This window comes from Suncus etruscus, chromosome 13 (assembly GCF_024139225.1).
Source record: "Suncus etruscus isolate mSunEtr1 chromosome 13, mSunEtr1.pri.cur, whole genome shotgun sequence".
Classification (NCBI taxonomy): domain Eukaryota; kingdom Metazoa; phylum Chordata; class Mammalia; order Eulipotyphla; family Soricidae; genus Suncus; species Suncus etruscus.
In genome coordinates, this window is record NC_064860.1 from 88,248,578 (window position 1) to 88,271,925 (window position 23,348).

The 23,348-nt window shown below is 35.4% G+C and overlaps 1 protein-coding gene across 1 annotated transcript in view; it reads left to right on the top strand.

Annotated features, from left to right (window-relative positions):
* Nucleotides 1-23,348, top strand: part of BBX (BBX high mobility group box domain containing) — a 310,444-nt gene that overhangs the window by 228,315 nt on the left and 58,781 nt on the right. The window contains exons 8-10 of the mRNA XM_049785679.1: nucleotides 8,069-8,149; nucleotides 11,110-11,184; nucleotides 22,833-22,913. Of these exons, the coding sequence (XP_049641636.1) occupies nucleotides 8,069-8,149; nucleotides 11,110-11,184; nucleotides 22,833-22,913 (237 nt within the window). The remainder of the gene's footprint in view (nucleotides 1-8,068; nucleotides 8,150-11,109; nucleotides 11,185-22,832; nucleotides 22,914-23,348) is intronic.

The following is a 23,348-nucleotide window of genomic DNA, read 5'->3' on the forward strand; positions in this document are numbered from 1 at the left end:
CAACAGCACTCTTATAGCCTTGATGCCTTGAGCAAAAGCAAGAACTTTATTCTCTTGAAAGCCAGCTGGCATGGTATATATTATAATTTTGGAATCACTGGCATTATTTTCTTGAGTATGCTCCCTAGGGTAGTCTTGGACACTTCTCTATTATAGTACATCCTACTATAAGTTAGCCAAATGTAGTGCTTTAGCACTCAGGTTCTCCTTAATCTAATTTAGATTTAATCAAGAGTGGCTTCATTTTATTTCTTTAAATTGTTTTTAGTGACAAACTTTGATTTAATATTTTTTTTATTTAATACCTGTGTTTAAACTTGTTCATTTCAGAGCTTCAATGAACATCTCATCTTCATTGCAAATTAAATGCTTATTCAGTCACTCTTAAAAAAGAATGATACCTGGCCAAAAACAAAAAACAAAAAACAAGCAAACAAAAAAACTTCCAATTGTAGGAAAGTCTAGATTAGACTGAACAAGGTGAGAATCTATTCACCAGGCCTTCAAATTATATATGATCTTTCCATTTGAATTCTGAAATGGGATTCTGTACATCCAAGCACTCTCCTCTCATAGACCAGAAAATTCCTTTCTTTCCAATCCATCCTTTCAATAAGTCTCTAACCTACCTTGGAAACACCAACATCATTTCAGTAAAAGTCTCTAACCTACCCTGGAAACACCAGCATTGTCTGACCCTACTTCTTTAGTCATGACATCCTTCCAGACAATTACTCAGACTGGGCAAATGCCATCTCTGATTTAATTGGGGCTTTCTATCAACTTGTTTATTTCTTTAATCTTGTCATTGGTCTGCTTCCAATCATTCCCAGCCAAGGTCACGCTGCACTCTACTGACTGTTATCTTTACACATCATGCTGCTTTTTGACAGTGGCAAATCTTGTCTGGTTCCACAATGTTTTCAGCCTAATTTTCAAACTTAACATAGAATTCAATATTTTCTTACTTTTCACTTTCTGATCCTTTCCTAGCCATCTGATTCTGCAACCACCCTGGAAAGTTTACTCTTTAATCTCAGCTGGTATATTTTGCATCCTACTCTTAAATTACTTCCATCTTTCTGAAGTTCCTTCTATGTATGTCTCAAATATTGCTTAGTTTATTTCAATCACCCTAGAAATAAGGAAGACAGTATTTTATCCTTCCATAGGCCTTGAGCCCCTTATCATTAATATTTTCATTAATGTAAATGTTGCTGTCCTCTATACTTGAGAGCAAGGCATATTTTCCTTTCCTGTTATGTTTAAAATAATATAATACTCAATATATAAACTCTTATATGCAAAAGATAAGCCACTCTTGAAGAGTAGCTGACAGATAAAGGAATGTTTATTCATATCTTTGTATAATGAATGAGAACAAATGTGTGCCTTAGAAGGAGAAAATGTGTAAGTCAGATACAACTAGTGTACTTACCACATTTATTGAATATGTTTTTTATGACTTATCTGTGTGGGACTATGAACTTTTCCTTTCTGAGGTAAGAGTAGTCTCTCTATAAAACTTTTTTATAAAGTTTCCAAGTCACTCATTGTATACCAAACTGAATTGACTTTGCTTTATATCTAGAGGCTAGATCACAATATTTTGTCTAGTTTTCACAATGTGAATTGTGACTATGACCAGAAAAGCAATTTGTTGTACTTTTTAATTATAATAATAATTCTCCTTTCTTGTTTATTAAGAATATGGTCCAAGATAATATTGGAGTTTAAAGGAAATTGATTATTGCTTAAACATAACTTTCTTTTTAAAAATCCCTTGAGCTATTTTCTTTCTTGGGTATATAGCAACACCTAGTGGCTTTATGAATTATTTCTAGAAACAACATTCCAGTTTCTTTTTTTTCCCTTACTATTTAGCTTATTTTGTATTTTCATGTCCCCTTCCTTAAATAATGAAAAATTGCTTTGATGAAATACTCTATTTTAAAAAATTGATTTAGCATAGGAAATTATATGAAGAGTTTATGTTCATACATGAAAAATGTGTTTCCTTATAAATTATTTTAGTACAGTAAATATGAATAGCAAGGCACCATAGTAAGGTGACACAGTTGGATGCCTCCCTTTATATAATCAAATGTTTCCTTACCAAACATGTGGGATTTATAAATCTAGATTTGCATTAGCATGCATGCTTTGTGTTAGATACTTTATCAAGCACTCTAGAATGAATTCTACATAAATATGTTTTCCATATCATTGAACTATTTATGAAATTTGACAACTATCAAGTATATTTCTGACTTTTAATGAACTAAGGATCATAAATATAAATATTAGTCACCGCATTGAAATGTAGAGGCTGTTTTTTCTACGTTAATTTGCTTTAAACTAAAATGATTCGCATCTGATTTTTTGGGAGGGAGGGCACACCCAGTGCTCAGGGGTAAGTTACTCCTAACTATGCGCTCAGAAATTGCTCCTGGCGTGGAGGATCATATGGGACGCTGGGGATCAAACCAAGGTCCATCCTGGGTCAGCCGCATGCAAAGCAAACACCCATCCTCTGTGCTACAGCTCTGGCCCCAGCATCTGATTCTTTTTGCAGATTTTCAGTCTTATTTCTCTTATTTTTCTGACATTGTTTCTTCTACAACCCTATCTTTTTCTTATCCGTACTTATGGTCTCTTCTGATCTGCTCCTTCTGTTCTGCTCTATATTAGAAAGTCAGGTAACCTGTAATTTAGAAGTCTACCAACTCTCTAGACTGCTAATTCTGTTTTCTTTTTATTGAACTATGCTCAAGAGGTATGCCAAATCCACAGTACTTTAAAGTAAAACTAGATTTCCAGAGAGAACATTGTCCCAATGCATAAATTAGTGATTGTGACTTCTTTGAAAATAAATGACAGCCTTTGTAATATTCTTGGTCATTGAGATTCTTCATAATTTCACACACAGATTCGAATCTTTGAACAGGTATCCTATTTTTGTACTGAGATAAAAACTAAGTGTTTGTGTTTGGGGGGTTTTGGGGATTTTTTGCATATAAAATATGGGCATGATTACTTGCATTTGAATTTCTCATTTAAATGGGATTTTTTATTTCACCCAAATATGCTAATGCTATATATAGTGTAGCAGATGGAATGTTTGCCTGGCTGCAGCCAACTCATGTTAGCTCCCCAAGTGATCTCTGCTTCAGGAGTAAGCACTGAGCAGCACTGTATTTGGACATCCCCTATCATGATTTTCAGTCTCATTTATTTTAAAACTTTATGGCTTAAATGACTGGAGTACCAGTTTTATTCCTGGTTCTGCATAGTTAACCTAAAACCATAATGTCAGGGGTTCCCAAACTTCTTTAGGTGTGACCAAAAACAGTAACAAAATTCACGAATTGATATGAATATTGCCAGCCAGTGTAAAATAACTGTTGGATTTTCTTCCTAGAACCTTAAGTCATAAGATAGCTAATAACCATAGTTACTCATAAATGTTAACTAATTCTCATACATCATAGGATCTGAAATAAGAATATAGCTTTAAGCAATTTTTACTCTTAAGTTATACTGAATTGTAAAATATTTTGGGAGGCCACACCCAACAATGCACAGGGGTTACTCCTGGCTCTACGCTCAGAAATCGCTCCTGGCAGGCTCGGAGGACCTTATAAGATGCCGGAATTCGAACCACCATCCTTCTGCAGGCGAGGCAAATGCCCTACCTCCATGCTATCTCTCAGGCCCCTGAATTGTAAAATCTTTATAGATATTTACTATGAGTATACTTATATAACTCTTATAGAGATGCTTTATAATTTTCATTTAAAAACTTTGATTATTCATCAAGACATTCATTCATTGGCTAAACTTGCCTTTTTTAAAAAGGCAAGACAATATTGATTGTTTTTCACTGCTCTGACATTACAAATTAAAGATAATTCTGATCCATTCATCCAGGAAGGAAGGAATTTTTACACCTTCTAATCTCAAATTTATTGACCTTTTTTGAGGGGGGTAATGTGTGATCTATGTCACTTTAGCTTTCATTCTTGGGAAGCAAATAAAAATGTGGGCCATTTGGCACACGACATGTCAAACATTCAAATGGCAGTAAAGGAGCCAGACTTTGGCAGACAAACCACAGGTGGCAGATTAATTAAAGACTCAGCATCCTCTCTGTGGAATGTATCACTAGAAGAAGGTAGCCATTACACTTTCAAATCCAAATGTGACAATTAAAATTTTAAATGATGTTTTTGTCCAATATCCTGTGACACTGTTAGGGAAATATATTTCTTTCTAATGACACAGGTTAGTGAGAAACTTTACAGGAATACAATCTGGATTTCTATAGAATTCAACCTTCTAGTATTATAAACAGTGACTGAAATTGTATCAAGGGCCAGAGTGATAGATCAGCAGGTAGGGAGTTTGCCTTGCATGTGGCTGACCCAGGTTCGATCCCTGACATCCCATGTGGTTCCCCGATCCTGCCAGGAGTAACCCCTGAGTGTCACTGGGTATGACCCCAAAACTAAAAAAAAAAAAAAAAAGTAAGATAAATTAATCAAAAAAGATGTAATAGGGTCGGAGAGATAGCATGGAGGTAGGGTGTTTGCCTTGCATGCAGAAGGTTGATGGTTTGAATCCCAGCAGCCAATATGCCCCCCCCCCCCACCCGAGCCTGCCAGGAGCGATTTCTGAGCATAGAGCCAGGAGTAATCCCTGAGCATGGCGGGGTATGGCCAAACATAAAAAAAAAAGATTTAATAATGCAAGAACATTAATATATTGTTAATGACTTCTTTGTTTGTTTGTTTTTATTTTTTTATTTAAACAACTTTATTACATACATGATTGTGTTTGGGTTTCAGTCATGTAAAGAACACCACCCATCACCAGTGCAACATTCCCATCACCAATGTCCCAAATCTCCCTCCTCCCCACCCAACCCCTGCCTGTACTCTAGACAGGCTTTCCATTTCCCTCATACATTCTCATTATTAGGATAGTTCAAAACTTAGTTACTTCTCTAACTAAACTCATCCCTGTTTGTGGTGAGCTTCATGAGGTGAGCTGTAACTTCCAGCTCTTTTCTCTTTTGTGTCTGAAAGTTATTATTGCAAGAATGTCTTTCATTTTTCTTAAAACCCACAGATGGGTGAGATTCATAGTTAAGTGCCAGAAAAATCAACTTCACTAGCAGAATTGAAATCTGTGAATAGTATATTCTTGCTTATACATGAGCTGGTAGTCCTTAAAGTATGTACTATCTATGGGTGAAATAAAGTAATAAACAATATAATATTTATATAAGTAATTGTGCTTTGAGAAAGGACTAAGTTAAGTTCCATGTATCCTAAAGAGTACAATGTCTTCATAAAAGGTAAATCCATATGTACTATAATTTCTAGAGAGATATCACACATATAGAGCTAAGGGAAAAAAAAAATAAAATTCAGCAAAATAAAAGCATTTACACTATTATGTCTTCATGTTTATATACACATATATAATAATATTATATACACATATATAATAATGCATAAAGTTTTGATTTTTGGAAGTAGAAAACCATAATTGATATTCAGAAGTGCTTAGAAGAAACCCATTTTTAAAATAAATATTTCTACATATTTTTAACTTGTGGATGCATTGCTTTCATAGTAAAAAAAATACAACAAAAATATATATATAGTTAAAATATTTTTGACTAGTACAATTTCCATTTATTGATTTAAAAAATTAGTAATCATAGAGTATTGACAGGGGTTATCCTTAGGAGATTTACTTGTGATGGGGAGATATACCCCGCAGTGCTCAGGGCTTATTCCTGCCTCTTTTCTCACAGATCACCTCAGGATGGTTTGTGGACCATAATTGGTACCAGATATAGAACCAAGATAAGCATCTTACCTGCTGTGCTTCTTTCCATTCCCCGGAAATATTTTTTCTGTATTTTGTTTTTCTTTTTTTTTTTTTAATTTTTGGGCCACACCTGGTGACACTCGGGATTACTCCTGTCTATGCACTCAAAAATCGCTCCTGGCTTGGGGGACCATATGGGATGCCCGGGGATCAAACCTGCATCCATCCTTGATCAGCTGCATGCAAGGCAAAAGCCCTATCACTGCATCATTGCTCCAGCCCCTGTACTTTTTCAATAGAGAACCTGTATCACTATTATATTCCAGTAAACATGTTACTTGGAGTACTGAAAGGAGATAAAATAATATACATGATATCACTTTAATAACAGTATTGTAAACTAAAGTGTCAGAAGAACAAAAAGAGAAAGAGAGACAAAAAAATGTCGGCCACAGAAGCAGGCAGGTGGATTGCAGGGGAGAAACTGAGGATATGGTGGCCAGAAATGTGCAGTAATGATGGGTGTTGAACATTGTATGACTGAAACTCAATCATGAATAACTTTGTAATTGTGTTTCATGGTGATTCAATTAAAGAAATAATTTTTATATAAAAAGAAATAGTAGTTTGAATTTTTGTGTTTCCCTTAAAGTAAAAGACACCCAAATCATGACTTTAGGACAGGGTAGGGGACTAATCTGGGCTTTAAAAAACTTGTCAATTTCCTAGAGATTATTTCAACAAATACTTGTTAATTATTTGTCTTGTATCCATGCATTATTGAGAACTTTATTAATTAGAGTCTTTGGGAAAAGATGAAAGATAAAATAAATACTTAGATCTGGTGATGCTAAGTGATAGATGTTACCAATGGTAGAGAATGAAAGCATTACTGAATGTGGAGGGTGGGAAAGTGGAATCATTTACTTCTCATATTCTAAATTATTTTTTAAAGGGTTGATCAAAGAATAATGAAATCTTTCCTTATTTTAACATTTTGTAACTTCTATGACTTTTGCAATACTACAGCTAAGTGATTATGCCACTAAAATACAAAATAAGTTAATGTGTGCATTAGACAGAAAAGGAACTGTGAACTCTGAGAAAAGAACTTGGATGATTTTTTTTTGTAATAATGCTTTTCTTTAAGCTATTAATAATGAAGATCACAAATGAAGATAACAGCAGTGTAAAATAATTGATTGGACTACAATATTATTGGGACCAGAGTGGTGGCCTAGGCATTAAGGCGTCTGCTTGCACACACTAGCCTAGGATGGACCGAGGTTTGATTCCCCAGCGCCCCATGTGGTCCTCCAAGCTAGGAGCGATTTCTGAATGCATAGCCAGGAGTAACCCCTGAGCATCACTGGGTGTGGTCCAAAAACCAAAAACCACAACAACAAAAAAGAATACAACACACATTACATAGTAATATATTAATATATATTACATAGTACAGAATACTTATTTTTAATAAGTATAAATTTATATTTATTAAAACATATATTTGTCTTATAATAAATATAAATAAGTATAAATATACTATATTGTATAATGTAATATAAAAAATGTCTTAGGCCAGTAGATAGTACACTACATATGCCTTGTATGACTCTTATACAAGCTCAATAACTTGCACTCATTAAGATCCTTTAACTCCCATCAGGAGTGAGCCTAGTGACAGTAGTAAGCCCTGAATACTTCTGAAAGAGGCCTCAAAATAAAAAAGTAAAATTTCTCCTGCTAAATTCTAACCTTTCATAATAGGGCTTCTATGTAAACACATACAAATCCAAGACAAGAATCTGACCTGAGTTTGTGTTTGACACAAAGATCATTGGTATCATCTCATTTTATTTTTCTACATGAACCGGTGACATGGAACTTGGGATGGGGAAGCATTGAAGAAGGTTCAATGTTCTTTGACTTTTGTGTCAGAAAACCAAGAGAGCAAGAGGGCTTCTTTGTAGAAATTTCTCTTAGGCCAATATAACTTGTAAAATGCATTGTCCTACCCATCCATCCCTTGCTATTTTGTGATGTTATTTAGAAGTTGAAAAGCCTCTTATATAAAACTTGGCAGAATAATAACTACCTTTTGTCAAATTATTATCTCAAATTAGGGAAATCAAATCATTTTCTCAAATAGGAACATTTTAGGTGATATTGCTGTGAAATGATAGAAACTATTCTCCTGATCCCTCTACCATCTAATTTGTTTCAGATATCCTCTGGCACTTGCAGGCCTGATGTTTCAGAATCACCTGAAATGCGCCACAAGTCACCATTATTTCAGTTTGCCGAGGTAATATATTGTAATTTATATTTGATGAGGATGTTTTGAAAAATTATTTTGTATTTGGAAGGGTGATGCCAGTAACTTATTGCAGTGAAGAAATCTGCTTAACTAAACTAACCATAAGTGGAAAATGGAATGTATTTTAGAACTGAGAGTCTCTTAATTATAAACTAAGTATACATCTATAAACAGTTATTAATAAGCCATAATATGTATATACTTAAGCTTCATCACTAATATTTTTTGGTTTTGTGGGTAATAAGCTTAATGATAGAATTAATTGGAACCAAAGTGATAGCACAGGAGTTAGGGCATTTGCCTTTCACGTAACCAACCCAGGTTTGATCCCCCGCATCCCATATGCTCCCCCAAGCCCACCAGGAATGATTTCTTTCTTTCTTTCTTTCTTTATTTTTGTTTTGGTTTTTGGGCCACACCCGGCAGTGCTCAGGGGTTACTCCTGGCTGTCTGCTCAGAAATAGCTCCTGGCAGGCAGGGGGGACCATATGGGACACCGGGATTCGAACCAACTACCTTTGGTCCTGGATCAGCTGCTTGCAAGGCAAACGCCACTGTGCTATTTCTCCGGGCCCAGGAATGATTTCTGAGCCCAGAGTCAGGAGTAACTCAAGAGCACTTCTAGGTGTGGCCCAATAACCAAAAAAGAATTGAGTGAGATATTTTGTTAGTTATTTTATGAGGTATTATTTTATCCAGTGTTAAATCAGAAGGTAAAATCAACTGTTTATTGGCTATATATTTCATATTTATAATATCCCTTTTCTTAAAGCTTCAAGTTTAACAAAACTAAACTTTAACTAAAGTTAAGTTTAGCATGTTTTGACAGTTTTTAAGATACTGTTTTGTGTCAAATGTTCATTTTAATTCAAAGAAACTTAATTCAAAACTCAGTTTAAAGAACGATGTAGCAAAGTATCTTCTCTTTTCTTTATATCAATTCTAAAAGGTTAAGATTCCTTCTCTCAGGGCCAGAAAGATAGCACAGTGGAAGGGCATTTGTTTTGCTTGCGCCAACCCAGAACAAACCAGATAGTGGTTTCCATTTCCAGCATCCCTATGGTTCCCCAAGACTGCCAGGGGTAATTTCTGAGAACAGAACCAAGGAGTAATCGAAGCGCTGCTGGGTGTGACCCAAAAACAAAATAAAAAACGACTTCTTTTTAAAATATCACTTACCCTAGAACTCAATACAAAGCTACTACTGATTAATTTCTCCCTAAAATTTAAACCATATATCAGCAGAATATCCAAGGAGTCACAGGTGAAAAGTAAGGGGTTATGGTACAGGTTTAGGAGGCCAGCTGATAGGACAGGTAACTCTCAGGATAGAAATAAGATTGGAAGATGATCATGGTCAAGAACAGCATGATTTTGTTCTCAGTGTCTTCAACTCACTTGCATATTTCTCATCCATTGTGGTTTGTTTTTATTTAATTTGTTCAGTTGGATCTAGAAGATGCTTTTTTCTGGTTAATTGTATTTATATTAATAATGCTGGGCTGGAACAGTAGTAGAGCAGGTAGGGTATTTGCCTTGCACGTAGCCAACCTGAGTTTGATCCCTGGCATCCCATATGGTCCTCCCTGCACTACTAGGAGTTCCTGAGCACAGAGCTACATGTAATGTCACTCCGCCAGGTATGACCCTAAAAAAACAAAAATAAAAACAAATGTTTATTTTAGAAAATAAAGTAAAAGTGCTAAGATGTCTGTTTTTCAAACTTCTGTGGCATTTAAATTTACCAAATTGTTTCAGTAGTACATAAAGTCAATAATTCCATCAGTCTTCTCTTTCTCATCCCTAAACATCCCTTTGATACTGTCACCAACTTCATTCTTTTTCTGACTATCTGAATTTAATTAAAATGAAGAAAACACTAAATTCTGTCATCAGAATTCTGATTAAGGTGCATATATCACATGTACAATGTGATGAAGATGGTAAGTTTATAGTTAATTGAGAAAAATAGTAGATTGGGAATGTGCTAAATCGATACTGTCCAGACTCTCCCTTATATCATCCTATTTTGTCAATGGATAAAAGCTTTATTCACTTGGGAGCCTAAAATAATAGCTGACCTTGCTTTCAAAACAGGCTAGGAAAGTAATTTCATGTGAACCCCAGGCAAAACTTTTAAAGGCTACTGTAATTACCAAGTGGAAACCAAAAAAATCACCTGGTCAATCCAAGGATTGTGTGGCCAGATCCTCTCTGTCAGCCTCCTGAAGTGTTTCTAGGGTGAGAGGATGCATGGGTGTTATGAAAGAAATGCTGTTCATATTCATTGAATAGTTTATTGTGCTCTGCTGCCATGCCAGGCAGTGTGTTCTATGACTTATTTTCTTTTCACCATAATCTTATAAAATGGGGATTATTATCATCATCATCGTCAATTTACAGTGGAGAAAAATAACTTGCCGAAAGATTAGCTTAGGTGCTCAAGGTCAGGTAGCTGGCGAGTAGCAGAGCTAAGATTCAATCCCAGATACCCTGACCCACATCCATAGGCTTCTCCAGCACTCTCACAGCTGCATCTAAACGTGAGCAGTGTGGGTGCAGAGAGTGACAGATTTTACTTATTAAATAAAATAAGCCTTATAAACTCTTTTCAGCTTTGGATAATACAGTTTTTAAACCCATTATAATAAGGAAATTCATTTTAAACAAGTCTCCTCAACTGCTGTTTGATACATGCCTGATACATCGTTAGAAGAGCGGTGACAAATGAGCTAAATCTAGGCTTTTTGTCCTTTCTAAGCATCTGTTTTCAGAAGCAAGGCCTTTGTCTTCCTTTATCATTCATGCTGTGGGTTCTAAAAGGGATTAAGGATGATGACTCATATTTTAATCTTTATCAGTGACTACAGTGGAAATATATGGCAGAAGCTCTTAGTCTGATATTAGAAAATGTCCTTGTCCATTAAAAATTACTTGTTTTCTTTCAGATATCTTCAAGTACATCCCACCCCGATACTCCTTCAAAGCAGTGTCAGGCATCAGCATTGTTTCAGTTTGCAGAGGTATGCCTTCTTAAAAATGCTTTTTGAGATCAGAAAAGTTAACTCAGGAAATGCTGTGATGGACTTTTAGTGACTTGAACTTTGGCATGATTTTTCTGTGCACCAACAAAATATAATTTATAGAATATTTATGTAGTCTATATATTATCTAATGTAATTTATAAAATATAAATATAGAAGATTGCTTTTCGCTACCTTTGCTAGCAGTATAGTCAGATCAATTCCAACTTTTACACCTTTTCAAAACGCTACAAATTTTATTCAGAATAGGCATTTTGCACTAGTTCATTTCATTTCACCTTGTCTTAAATTTATTTTAAAAGATTGGAAAAATTGTTGTAAACATGAAGGCCACAAAATTCCAGTGTTAAAGTATTTCCTGTTGTGAAATTAAATTCTGTGATCCATGAATAACTCCAAATAACAGCAAGTACAGTGGTGAATATGACCTGTTAAATCAGTGCTTAGCTTTGGATGTTGTTCCAGCCAATATTTTTATTAGTATTTAATTCTAGGCTTACCTCTTACAGGATCTCAGATTTCTTTGGCTTGTTAGCTAGAGAGAGAAAAATACACAGTAGAAAGCATTTTCTCAGTTGTTATAACAAGGAGGTAAATCTATGTGCTCAATTTTATGAAGAAAAAAAAAAAGCCCTTGCAAACTGTCATAGGTTCATTTCTAATGAATAATAATTGATAGACAATAACAAAGTATATAATTATTACAAATGTGCCATGTTATTTAAGCCCTTTCTCTTTTTATTTTTAATTAATTTCAACCAAAAATGCATATCCTAAGCTAAGCAGTTTTTAAAGGATTGAGAAAAATGACAAGCAGGATTGTTCTGTTTAATATTGATGTATTGAATCACTGATTCATTTGAATAAAGAGTTTTGCATAAATAAAAAGTAAAGTGCTATCCTTTTTGGCAGGAGAAAAATCTAGCATCTTATTTCAAATTGGAGGAAAAAAATTTCTTTCGGGACTTACATGAAAATAGTTTTTGCTTAGGACACTGTGTCAACCACCTTGACTTTATACCAGTAGTTTTAGTAGTTGGCCTGATTAGCTGGTAGGCTTCTCTGTCACCTGTTTACTTTAGTTGTTGAGGTCTATTTTGTGAAACTGATAGCAAAAATATCATATAATATTATCATTTCATGAAGAACAATTTGCTTGATGAATCTGAATAAATTAAGATTTTATTATAATTTTTCATTATGATAAACAGGCTGTTATTTTCACTGTCTGGGAAACAATGTTGTTTAATACTTATTTGCTTTCCTCCAGTTACTGATAACCATTTATTTGATACTAATAATTTTTTCAAGAGTTGAACATTGGCAAGGTGACTAAAAATGTATTCTTAATATTGATAACTAGCCAATTCCATCCTACTACTTAAAAGCTTTCTTTTAAAAACAAATTTTTGTGCCATATATTCTTTTTTGATTAAATTTTACATTCTATAGCATATTAGAAAGGTTGAGATTTCATCTTTGACACAGTTGAAATTATTTACATATGCATTAAGTACTAAGAATATTCAGCTTAATTTAAAATGTCAGTATAGTATATCTCAGCTGGTCTTTCATGTACTGTGTGTGTGATAGCATCATTAAATGTCTTAGGAGCTCTGTAAGACTGGGTAGTTATGAGTGACCAAGTTTTGTGGTGTAACAGCCAGCATCCTGTGATTTTGAAGAACAAAATCCTGTGCCTCTCTTATATAAACTAATTTATATTTGTTGCTGAGTACTCTTCACTTTTCATAGCATGAGAAATTCCTTCCTCCCCCACACACACTCCCAAGGAAAAAAGAACATCTTACACATAGACATTGTATTAGAAGTTGTTTTCAGATATCACCCTCTACTCATTTGCACATTTTCTCCTGAGTGTTTTGGTTCCTGACAATAAGACATAGCTTTGAGAAGCATAAAAATATTTATAAAATATTTTAGGAGTTATTTTGCACAGATTGATAATGAATCCTTGTAATTCTTAAGAATTTGAAGTGACTATATACCTGGCTACTTAATTATAGAAATATTGCACATGATTATAAATTTCCAGTTTACTAACGAGACATATATGTAGTTAGCTATATGTATTGTATATAATGTCTAGTAACTTTCTCAACTGACCTGAAAACCCAAAATTTCAATTTCTTCCATCTTATGATCATACTATTTTTTTATCAACCTAGTTGGAGAGGCTACTTTATTCAAAAGTAAACAATAAATAGCACAGGTAGACTGTTAATATTGTCTACTGTAATCTGCTATGAACATATATGCTACACTATAGTAGAATAGACTATAATTATTTCTTTGATCATATCCTTAAAGCTATTTTAATTATTTCATTAAATAGATATTTGCTTGAGAAAACACAAAGCCTCTTAAAATGCATGATTGTTATAAAATTGGACAGTATAAAAATTCAGTTATATTGTGACAGAGGTTCTCAAAGTTTAAAATATATCAGATCACTTTAACATATTATTCAGACACCCTCCTCCCAGACTTTGTTATTAAGTCTAGAGTGTGGCATTTAAAAATTTACATTTTCAATGAGTTTTCTATTAAGAAACCGCACTATTAGAGACCACTTCTCAAACTTAAATTTTGGGGCCACACAAAGAAATGCTGAAGGCCACCACAGTTAAATCATAATTTGAGGCACTTATTGGTTTCTCTGTGACCTTACTGGTAGAGAGCAAATAAGAAAGAATGGATATATAATAGATTATTCCCCATCATCCATTTTGTACACCAGTCTCTTTTCCAAAATACACATAGCCCCTAATATGTACACTCATAGAAAAGTAGTTTACATAATTTAGGGAAAATTTACTCTTTAAAATGTTTGACTTTGCAATATTTGATATCAGGATTTCAAAATTCTTAGACACCATTCCTGTTCCTTTTATTTGCAATCATTTATAACTCCCGGCAGACATTAACTAGCGTTTCTCTTAGAGATGAATCATTTATCTTACCATTTCCCAGGAACACATTTAAAAAATAAATAAATACAAAGAAATGAATGAGCCACGGGAAATTCTTTAAGTTGAAAATGTTCTTTATTTACATTGTATCCTGGGTCTCTGCCTTACAAGTCAACAGGATACTTGCCTTCTTAATTAAATTTGATTGTTTTAAACCTGCCAAAATGAACCGATGTGGAACTGTGAAACTTACAAACAAAAAAACCCACCACATTTGTTTGTCAGTACTTCATGAATGTCTGCATTTAAAGGGAGAAAAATCTATCTGCCCTTTCAAGAAGGATAAAGGAATATAGAGTGCTATGTCTGCTTCTTCCCGCCCCTTTAGCCTAGCTGCCTATGGATGCTCATAATTCATCTAGATTCAACCATGGCCCATCTGAAGAGTCATCACTCTGTTTCCAAGCTCGGATCCATTAAGTTAGTCAGGATGAGTTTCCTATCTGCATCTTGCGTTGTTTACAGGTAGAGGTGACTCATCTGTCACTTTTTGGATCTTGTTTACTGAAAACTAATGACCAGCTATCATGCCAGAGGAGCTAGAGTTTTCCATTATTTAGCGAGTCTGAAAGCCATGACTAGTCTGCATCTTCTCTCCACTGCTCTGTGGCTGACTCTAAAACCTAGACTTTATCTTTGCATTGAAAAATTACATATTTGCTTTGAAGACGGAAAGTTAATCTGGATGATTTAGACAAATAGACATTAAAACTTGCCTTCGAAGGTATTTACTTTGCCAGTATAAATAGAAACACAATCTCACTTGATTTATAGGCATTGTCGCAATTGAATATAAGCAATAAGTACATTTAACGCATTCATTTTCATGATGAAATGCTCGGTTTGTAACAGGATATTATACCTGATAGAACACCATCTTGTCACATGGTAGCTAATAAGTGTGAAGTATTATGTGGATTAGTGAAAGCATTAATACTTATTTTAAGGTAAGGAAGACCAGTCATCTCATATTGTTCATTTGTTCTCTTCATTAGTTCGTTCACTCAGTACATTTTGGAAATTTTCTCCCAGAATACAAAGCTAATGTTGCCCTGAATAATTAAAAATTAGTTTCAGTATTGCGTAATTTTGGTTTTTATCTTTGCTATCTTTTTCCTTAGTGTACTTAACCTTTAACTTAGGAAGCTCTGAAATTTGTGTTTAACATACAAGGGGCAGTTTTTGTTTGTTTGTTTTTTGGCCATTCCAGGTGGCACTCCTGGTTCTGCACTCAGAAATCGCTCCTGGCAGGCTCAGGGGGCCATATGGATGCTGGGAATCAAACCGGGTCTGTCCCCGATAGGCTGCGTGCAAGGCAAATGCCATACCTGCTATGCTATCTCTCCAGCCCCCAGGGGGACATTTTTTATTAGTATCATATACTTAACCTGTTTATTATAATGGTACAATATAGCCATAAGAAAAACTTACTAGATTATGGCCAGTATCTCAGGTAGCATTTAATTAAGTGAAGAGAATAGCTAGAGACATTGACATCACTTACTAGCACGCCCTATGGTGTAATGTAATGAGCACAGCCCCATGGTTTATGCTTCCAAGGTGGGTTTGTCCCTTGCACAATATTATATACTGTAATGACCTATAACATATATGTTGCACTAGAAATAGAATAGGCTCTAATTACTGTGATCATATCACTAAAGATGTTCTAATTATTTCATAAACCACTCATCAACTTTGAGAAAATGCATAATCTTTTAAAATCCTTTTCTAATTATTTTATGAGAGGTTCTCAAAACCAAAAATACACCAGTTTCACCTTAACAACCCAAAGTGTTGATCACTGGGTTACCCTCAGCAATGGGAAGAATAAACGTGGCATAACAAATCAGGATATACTTATTCTCAGAGCCATTCAAGTAGGTTGATTATGAGATTAAAGTGTGTAAATAGAGCCCAAAGACAAAATATTCGTTGATTGTCCAAGCCATGAGCCTATGACATTAGTATATATACAACTTTTACCCTCTTTTCCCAGAATTAATAATCTGAAAAGATTTTATATTTTGGTATGTATCATACCTAAAATATAATTCCTATATAAGATATATTTATATCACCTCTCTCATAAGAGATATTATACCACTATCCAGATTTTTTTCTGGAAATGGGAGATTACTAAAATGATTACCCTCTTCACAAGCCTCCCCTCATACCCATTTTTGTAATCATTAACATTTAAAATACTCCCCATTATCTGGAAATCAATAAATATCTTTCTACCAGGGGCCGGAGCAATAACACAGCTGTATGGCATTTGCCTTGCATGCAGCTGATCCAGGATGAACCTGGGTTTGATCCCCGGCATTCCATATGGATCCCCAAATCAGGTGTGATTTCTGAGTGCATAGCCAGGAATAGCCCCTTAGCATCACTGGGTGTGGCCCAAAAAAGCAAAAAAAATCTTCCCACTGGTAGCAAGGATAGGACTAAACATGACTAAACATAGGTGATTATTTTTGAATGGCAAGGAAACATTTTAAATCTTAACTCAGATAGCTGTGCATTGACTAAGAGGGCAGATAATTTATATATTAAGAGCCACTGGTTCTTCACTGAGCCACTTGGTGCCTTGCACTACATGAGGCACAGGCTATGTGGTAGGCAAAAGGCACATCTGTGAGCATAAACCTGCAGCAAGAAAACTGACAGCAGAGGGAGCCACTGGAAGAACTAGAAACACCCATATTAACCTCTATAATGCAGTGCCACCAAATTTACTGTTCTTCAGTAATTTTCGAAGGTTACTATGAGTATGCACAAATTTACTATTCTACATATTATTCAAATTAGTTATTTTCCACTGACATTGAAGTTCTTAATCCCATTCCAATTTTAGTCTGAAAATAATTTTTGGCATTACACTAAAAAGAGATTCTGTTTATTAGTATTAATAATCATAAATTATTAAGAATAATAATTACACTATTTGGGGGAGCATAAAATGAGTACGACACTGTGCCAAGATTTTCAATAACATGAAATCTAATTGTCACAACAGTCATAATGGACAGGTTTCTATTTGGAGAGGAGGTCAATGAGGCTCAAAGTCTTATTTGCTTAAGTCCACACAGCTAAAAGTAATGAAGACAGGTCTGTGTGACACAAAAGCCATTTCCTTTCTATTATACTTTCTTGGCTCAGTGGACTTGCTTTTATGCTCAGGATTTTATTCCTTCAAGTTACTGACTTGGTGATTATATTAATATGTTTGTTTCTTTTAGTTTAGTGATAAAGTGAGTAATTGAATTCAACTTTGTCTAGACAAAGTAGACGTGGCATTTGTCACAGAAAGTTTAGCTAAGGGAAAATGGTCTAAGCTTCAAAAAATTGAGTCCTATGAGTTGATTTCTATAGAGAAAGCAAATGATTGTGCTAAATATAGCACAGAAGCCTGTTAGCAATGGTAATGCCCAGGTTCACTGTAACTTTCTTAATGACTCAGCTAGCTCATTTAAGACTCTTTCCTTCAAAGGCCTCCTATTAGCAGATATTTTGGAGGAATGTCCTCTAGCAATGTGTACCCATTCTCTTCTGGGAATAGCATCTCTATAGAATCCAATGTGAGACAAAAGGTGGGGGTGGTGTCTCCTCTAAGAAGATAATCACAAGGCAAAATCACTCTTTTTTTTTTTTTTTTTTTTTTGTGGTTTTTGGGTCACACCCGGCAGTGCTCAGGGGTTACTCCTGGCTCCATGCTCAGAAATTGCTCCTGGCAGGCACAGGGGACCATATGGGACGCTGGGATTCGAACCGATGACCTCTTGCATGAAAGGCAAACGCTTTACCTCCATGCTATCTCTCCAGCCCCGCAAAATCACTCTTAACATGAACTGTAGACTAGAGGAAAAGGAGTTTGGGGCCATACCTAACTGTGCTTAGGGCATACTTCTGGTTCTATACTGAGGGATCACTCCTGGCTGGGGTCAGGGTACCATATGTAGTGCTAGGGATCAAACATGCAAGATAATTGCCTTTCCCACTGCCTTATCTCTCCAGTACCCCAAACTCTTCATGTTAAGAATCATCAGGAAGAGCCCGAAGAGATAGCACAGAGGCGTTTGCCTTGCAAGCAGCCGATCCAGGACCAAAGATGGTTGGTTCGAATCTCTGTGTCCCATATGGTCCCCCGTGCCTGCCAGGAGCTATTTCTGAGCAGACAGCCAGGAGTAAACCCTGAGCACCACCGGGTGTGGCCCCAAAACCAAAACCAAAACAAACAAAAAAAAAAATCAGGAATATAAATAGGGCCGGAGAGATAGCATGGAGGTAAGGCATTTGCCTTTCATGCAGAAGGACGGTGGTTCGAATCCTGGCATCCCATATGGTCCCCCAAGCCTGCCAGGGGCGATTTCTGAGCCTAGAGCCAGGAGTAACCCCTGAACACTGCCGGGTGTGACCCACCTCCCCAAATATAAATAACTTCTCCAGGAAAATACTATGAAAGAAAGGGTTTATGCTTAGCATACATACCCAGACCAGGCTCTATACCTTGCACCACCTGGTCCTCCAAATATTGAGCACCTTTCGGTACAATCCTGGAAGCACTCCACTATAGTATGTCATTTCATCCTCAAAAATGCAGGGCCAGAGCAATAACACATCCCAGACCTTCCCATCAGCGTGCTGACCTTGCTGCCTGGAGAATTTCCAGGCCTGGCCAAGTCAGTTTCTTTGGTCTTGCCCACAGGGATAACTGCCACCCTCCTTTACATATATTTTTAATTAAAAAGCAAAACAAATATATTATTGTTACTAACACCTGGGTGCTATTTAATTATATTTGGTGAGGAGTGTGAAGTCAACATAACATAAATATGTTAATAAGCTACAGCAGTGATTCTTAAATTGTAAGAATTTAACTACTTCTTTACTATTTCTCCGGCCCTCTTCTTTAGATTTGTGGTCTTGATTATAAATCCTCAAGTATATAAAATCCTGGTTCTCTAAAACTGAGTCATGACTCCATTTGAGATCACATCACTAAATGTGAAGTGTATGAAAAACTTGGCTCCAGTAAAAGGTTTCTAAATGCGCAACAACCAAAAATTAATTGAAAATCAAGCATTTAATGAATCCAATATATTTCTGGTAGCACTCATGCAGGTTGCATTTTTTGAGCAAAAGATGTCATTAGTGGGAAAGTTTAGAAGCTCTAATTTAGAAAATACTCTGAAAGCTAGATTTTGTATGTCTATGTGTTTCATTTAAAGAACAGTGATTTACAAAATTATTAATAGTTGAGTCTTAGAATAAGAAAGGACATGCAGAAATTAAAACATATTCCCTGCTCATAGATTGGGAGGATTAATAGCATTAAAGTGGCAGTATTCCCTCAAAGCATTGTACAGATTTAATGCAGTTTCTATACAGCTACTCGTAACTTTTTTCCAAAAGAAATAGATCAAACACTCCTAACATTCATATGGAACAGCCTTTATGAATAACTAAAGCAATCTTTGGGAAAAAGATGATAGGGGCATCAACTTTTCCAACTTCAAACTATACTACAAAGTGGTAGTAATTAACATGGTTTAGTATATCCTTGTTTTATTTGTATTCTTTTTCTAATGTTAAGACCAATAAAAAAGCTACAAATAAAGTGAATATTCTATTTAAGAAAATAGTACATAAAAATGGCTTAGTTTGGAAGAAAGACAAACTCTCAGATCCAGGAAAGCATAGGCAGAACTCTCCATGACATTGAAACTAAAGGGATCTTCAAGGATGAAATGCGATTGGCCAAGCAAGTGGAAGCAAAGATAAATGAGAGGGATTACAGAATCTTTGCAGCTCAAAGGAATTGATGACCAGGATACAAAACAGCTCACAAATTGGGAGAAATTACCCAATACTCATCTGATAAGTGATTAATATCAAAGATATTAGCAGAGATTTAACTTGGTAAGAAAAAAGCATCTAACCGCATCAAAAAAAAATGGGAGAAAAGATCAACAGATATTTTCCTAAAGAAGAAATATAGACAGTCAAAAGGCACATGAAAAAAATCATTTATCAAAAAGATGCAAATCAAAACTACATTGTGATACCATCTCACACAAGAGATACTGGCACATATCAAGAACAACCAGTGCTAGCATGAGTACAGGAAGAAAGGGATTCCGAATCACTGATGGTGGGAATGTTAACTGTTCCAGCCTTTTTAGAAAACAATATTGATATTCCTCAAAAAAAAAAAAAAAGAAAGAAAAAAAAACCAGAAATTGAGCTTCCATATTCCCATTAATATCACTCCAGGGAATATACTCTAGAGATCCAAAATTACAATGCAGAAAAGTCCTCTGCATTCCTATGTTTAATTCAGCACTATTCACAAAAGCCAGAATCTGAAAACAACCCAAATACCAGAGAAGAGATGTGTGGATAAAAAAAAAAAAAAAGACATAGTACATGTACACAATAGAATACTATGCAGCTATCTAAGAAAAATTAAGTCATTAAATTTGTTTATACATGGATGGGTGTGGAGAATGAAATGTGTCAGAGGAATAGGGACAGACAGGGTGATTGCATTCATTTGTGGGACATAAGAGAACAAGGTATGATATTAGTACACAAAGATAATAGATATTGCCAAGAGGACTAGATCATGGTAGGAAACTTGCCATAGATAGTGGGGGATTGCAGTTAGTTCAGAAAAGAAACTACTATGACAATGATAATTGGAAATGATCACTCTAAACAAAAACTGGGGGCTGAAAGGAGGTAGTAATATATATATGAAACCCCTTCAGTATCATTACAATATTGCAATCCATTGCAATAATCAGTATTACAAACCGTGATGTTTAGAAGGGAAAGGGGGTAAGAGACAGAGAGAGAGGTGTCTACCATAGATGTAGACAGGCAGGCGGGAGAAAAAGTGGGAAGCAACTGGGGAAAACAATGGCAGGAAATTGCAAATTGCACTGGTAAATAGATGGGTGTTAGAGATTGTATGACTGAAGCTCAATCATAAACGACTTTAGAGCTGTCTCACAATGATTCAATTGAAAATTTATTTTAAAAAATACTTGAATCTTAGGCATACAGTATTTCAGACACTTCACCTGTGTCAACTTCCCTCCACTAGTGTTCCCGTGTTGTGTTCTTTTCTGCCCCCACTTTCCCACCCACTACCTTGGCAGGCACATTTTAAGGTTCAGTAGTTGGAACTTAGATCTCATGTTTTCAGTGCATTGAGTCTGCTTTGGATATGTTGCTATACTACTTTCCTACATCACTATATATTTTGAAGGCCTGTCTCCTGTTTCCTCATTACTTCCCTTTCTCATCTTCTTTCTTCCCACCTCAGTTATTTTCTTTCTCTGTCCTTTCCCTGTCCTGCAGAAGGCAAGGACAATCTAGGCATCTCCCATTTACTATACTATATTTCCTTGTCCAGTTATTCTGTATACCACAGATAAATGAGATAGATAATCCTGTGTTTATCCTTCTTCTGGCTTACTTCATTCAACATATCTTCTACTTCCAACTAGATTGCAACAGGTTGCATAATCTCATCTTTTCATTCACCTGTCATCAAATACCTAATCATTAAACTACTGTACTAAGTGCTGAAATGAATAATGTGCATATGTCCTTTTAAATGAATTGGTTTTGTGTTTTGCTTTGTTTTTAGCTTGAGGTTAGATTTAGGGATAGTGTTTTATTTGAGTCAAGTACTTTCCCTAGGTCTTTCACTTTGAATAGTACATATATTTTAGATTATCAAAAGAAAATTTTGCTGGCTCTTGTCACTATCTTTACACAAAAATCCCAAATATAATCCTTTTAAAAATTACGATTACTTTGGTGAATACAAAATGACACTAAATCCTTTTTAATCTGTGTCCAGTTAATGAAGTTGTACACGTATAGAATTGTAAATGTATTTATTGTTTTAAGATTACAGAGTTTATTTTAAAGCCTAAAGATTAATAATATTTACAACGATTATGTTGTCAATGTCATAATGTTTTACATATGTCTTTGTTCATGTTTATCGTGTATTTTATCTTCTCATTAAATCACCAGACCTATTGTTATTTTTAAGGTTTATTTACTAAAGTAATAGGATTATAATTCCAAGCATAGCACATTTAAATAACTATTGGATGTGGTGCTAGGGAAATAGTTCGAATGGTGTAGGGCACTAGAAGACCTATGTTCAATCCCCAGCACCCCAGGCTTCCGGGAACCATGAATAATCAGGCCCACCCAGCCCACAATAGATCCTCCATCACCACTCTATTGGGGAGAAGCACATGAATCTAAACAATTAAAGAGGGGCTGGAGAGAAAGCACAGTGGTGAGGCATTTTCCTTGCACGCACCCAACCCTGAACAGAAATCGGTTCGATTCCAGGCATCCCATACAGTCCCCAGAGCTTGCCGGGAGCGATTTCTGAGCACAGAGCCAAGAGTAACCCCTGAGCGCCACTGGGTGTGACTCAAAATCTTCCAAAAAATAAAAATATTTTTAAAATAAACAAAGAAACAGTAAAGCAATGAAGTTCTCATAATCTAAAGAAACTCCTGAACATAGAAGAGCGGGAAGCAAATTTTCTGCATTTGCAATTACAATAACTTACACGAATTGTTTCAATCCTAGATTTCTTCGAACACATCACAGTTGGGTGTTGCTGAGCCTGTAAAACGCTGTGGAAAGTCTGCACTTTTTCAACTGGCAGAGGCAAGTTTCTAAGAATATATCGAGATAAGATCTACAGGGGTGGAAAACAAAATTTTTAATCCTGACAGTGTTCTTAAACGGCACCGTTTCACCTGTGACCACAAATGTTATATAACTAATTTTCAACAGTGAAAGGGTAAACGCTTAATTTAGGAAAAAGGGATTTTGCTACTAAAAAAGTCATTAAGCATCGGAAAAGGTTATTCAGGGAGATTGCAGAGATCTTTTTTTACAGGTGGTATTTTAAAATAAGGTCATTTTTCATCGTTTTCAATTGTTTAAATAAGTCTAGCCTAAACCCGGGAGAATGGTTCAAGATCTGTGTTTCTGAACATTTTCCCACATGGAACCTTCTGACCTTGTATTCTTCCTGTAGTGCATCCCTCATGCTACCAGTTTGTCCCCTAGACTCATACTGTGTGCATGCCCCTCATT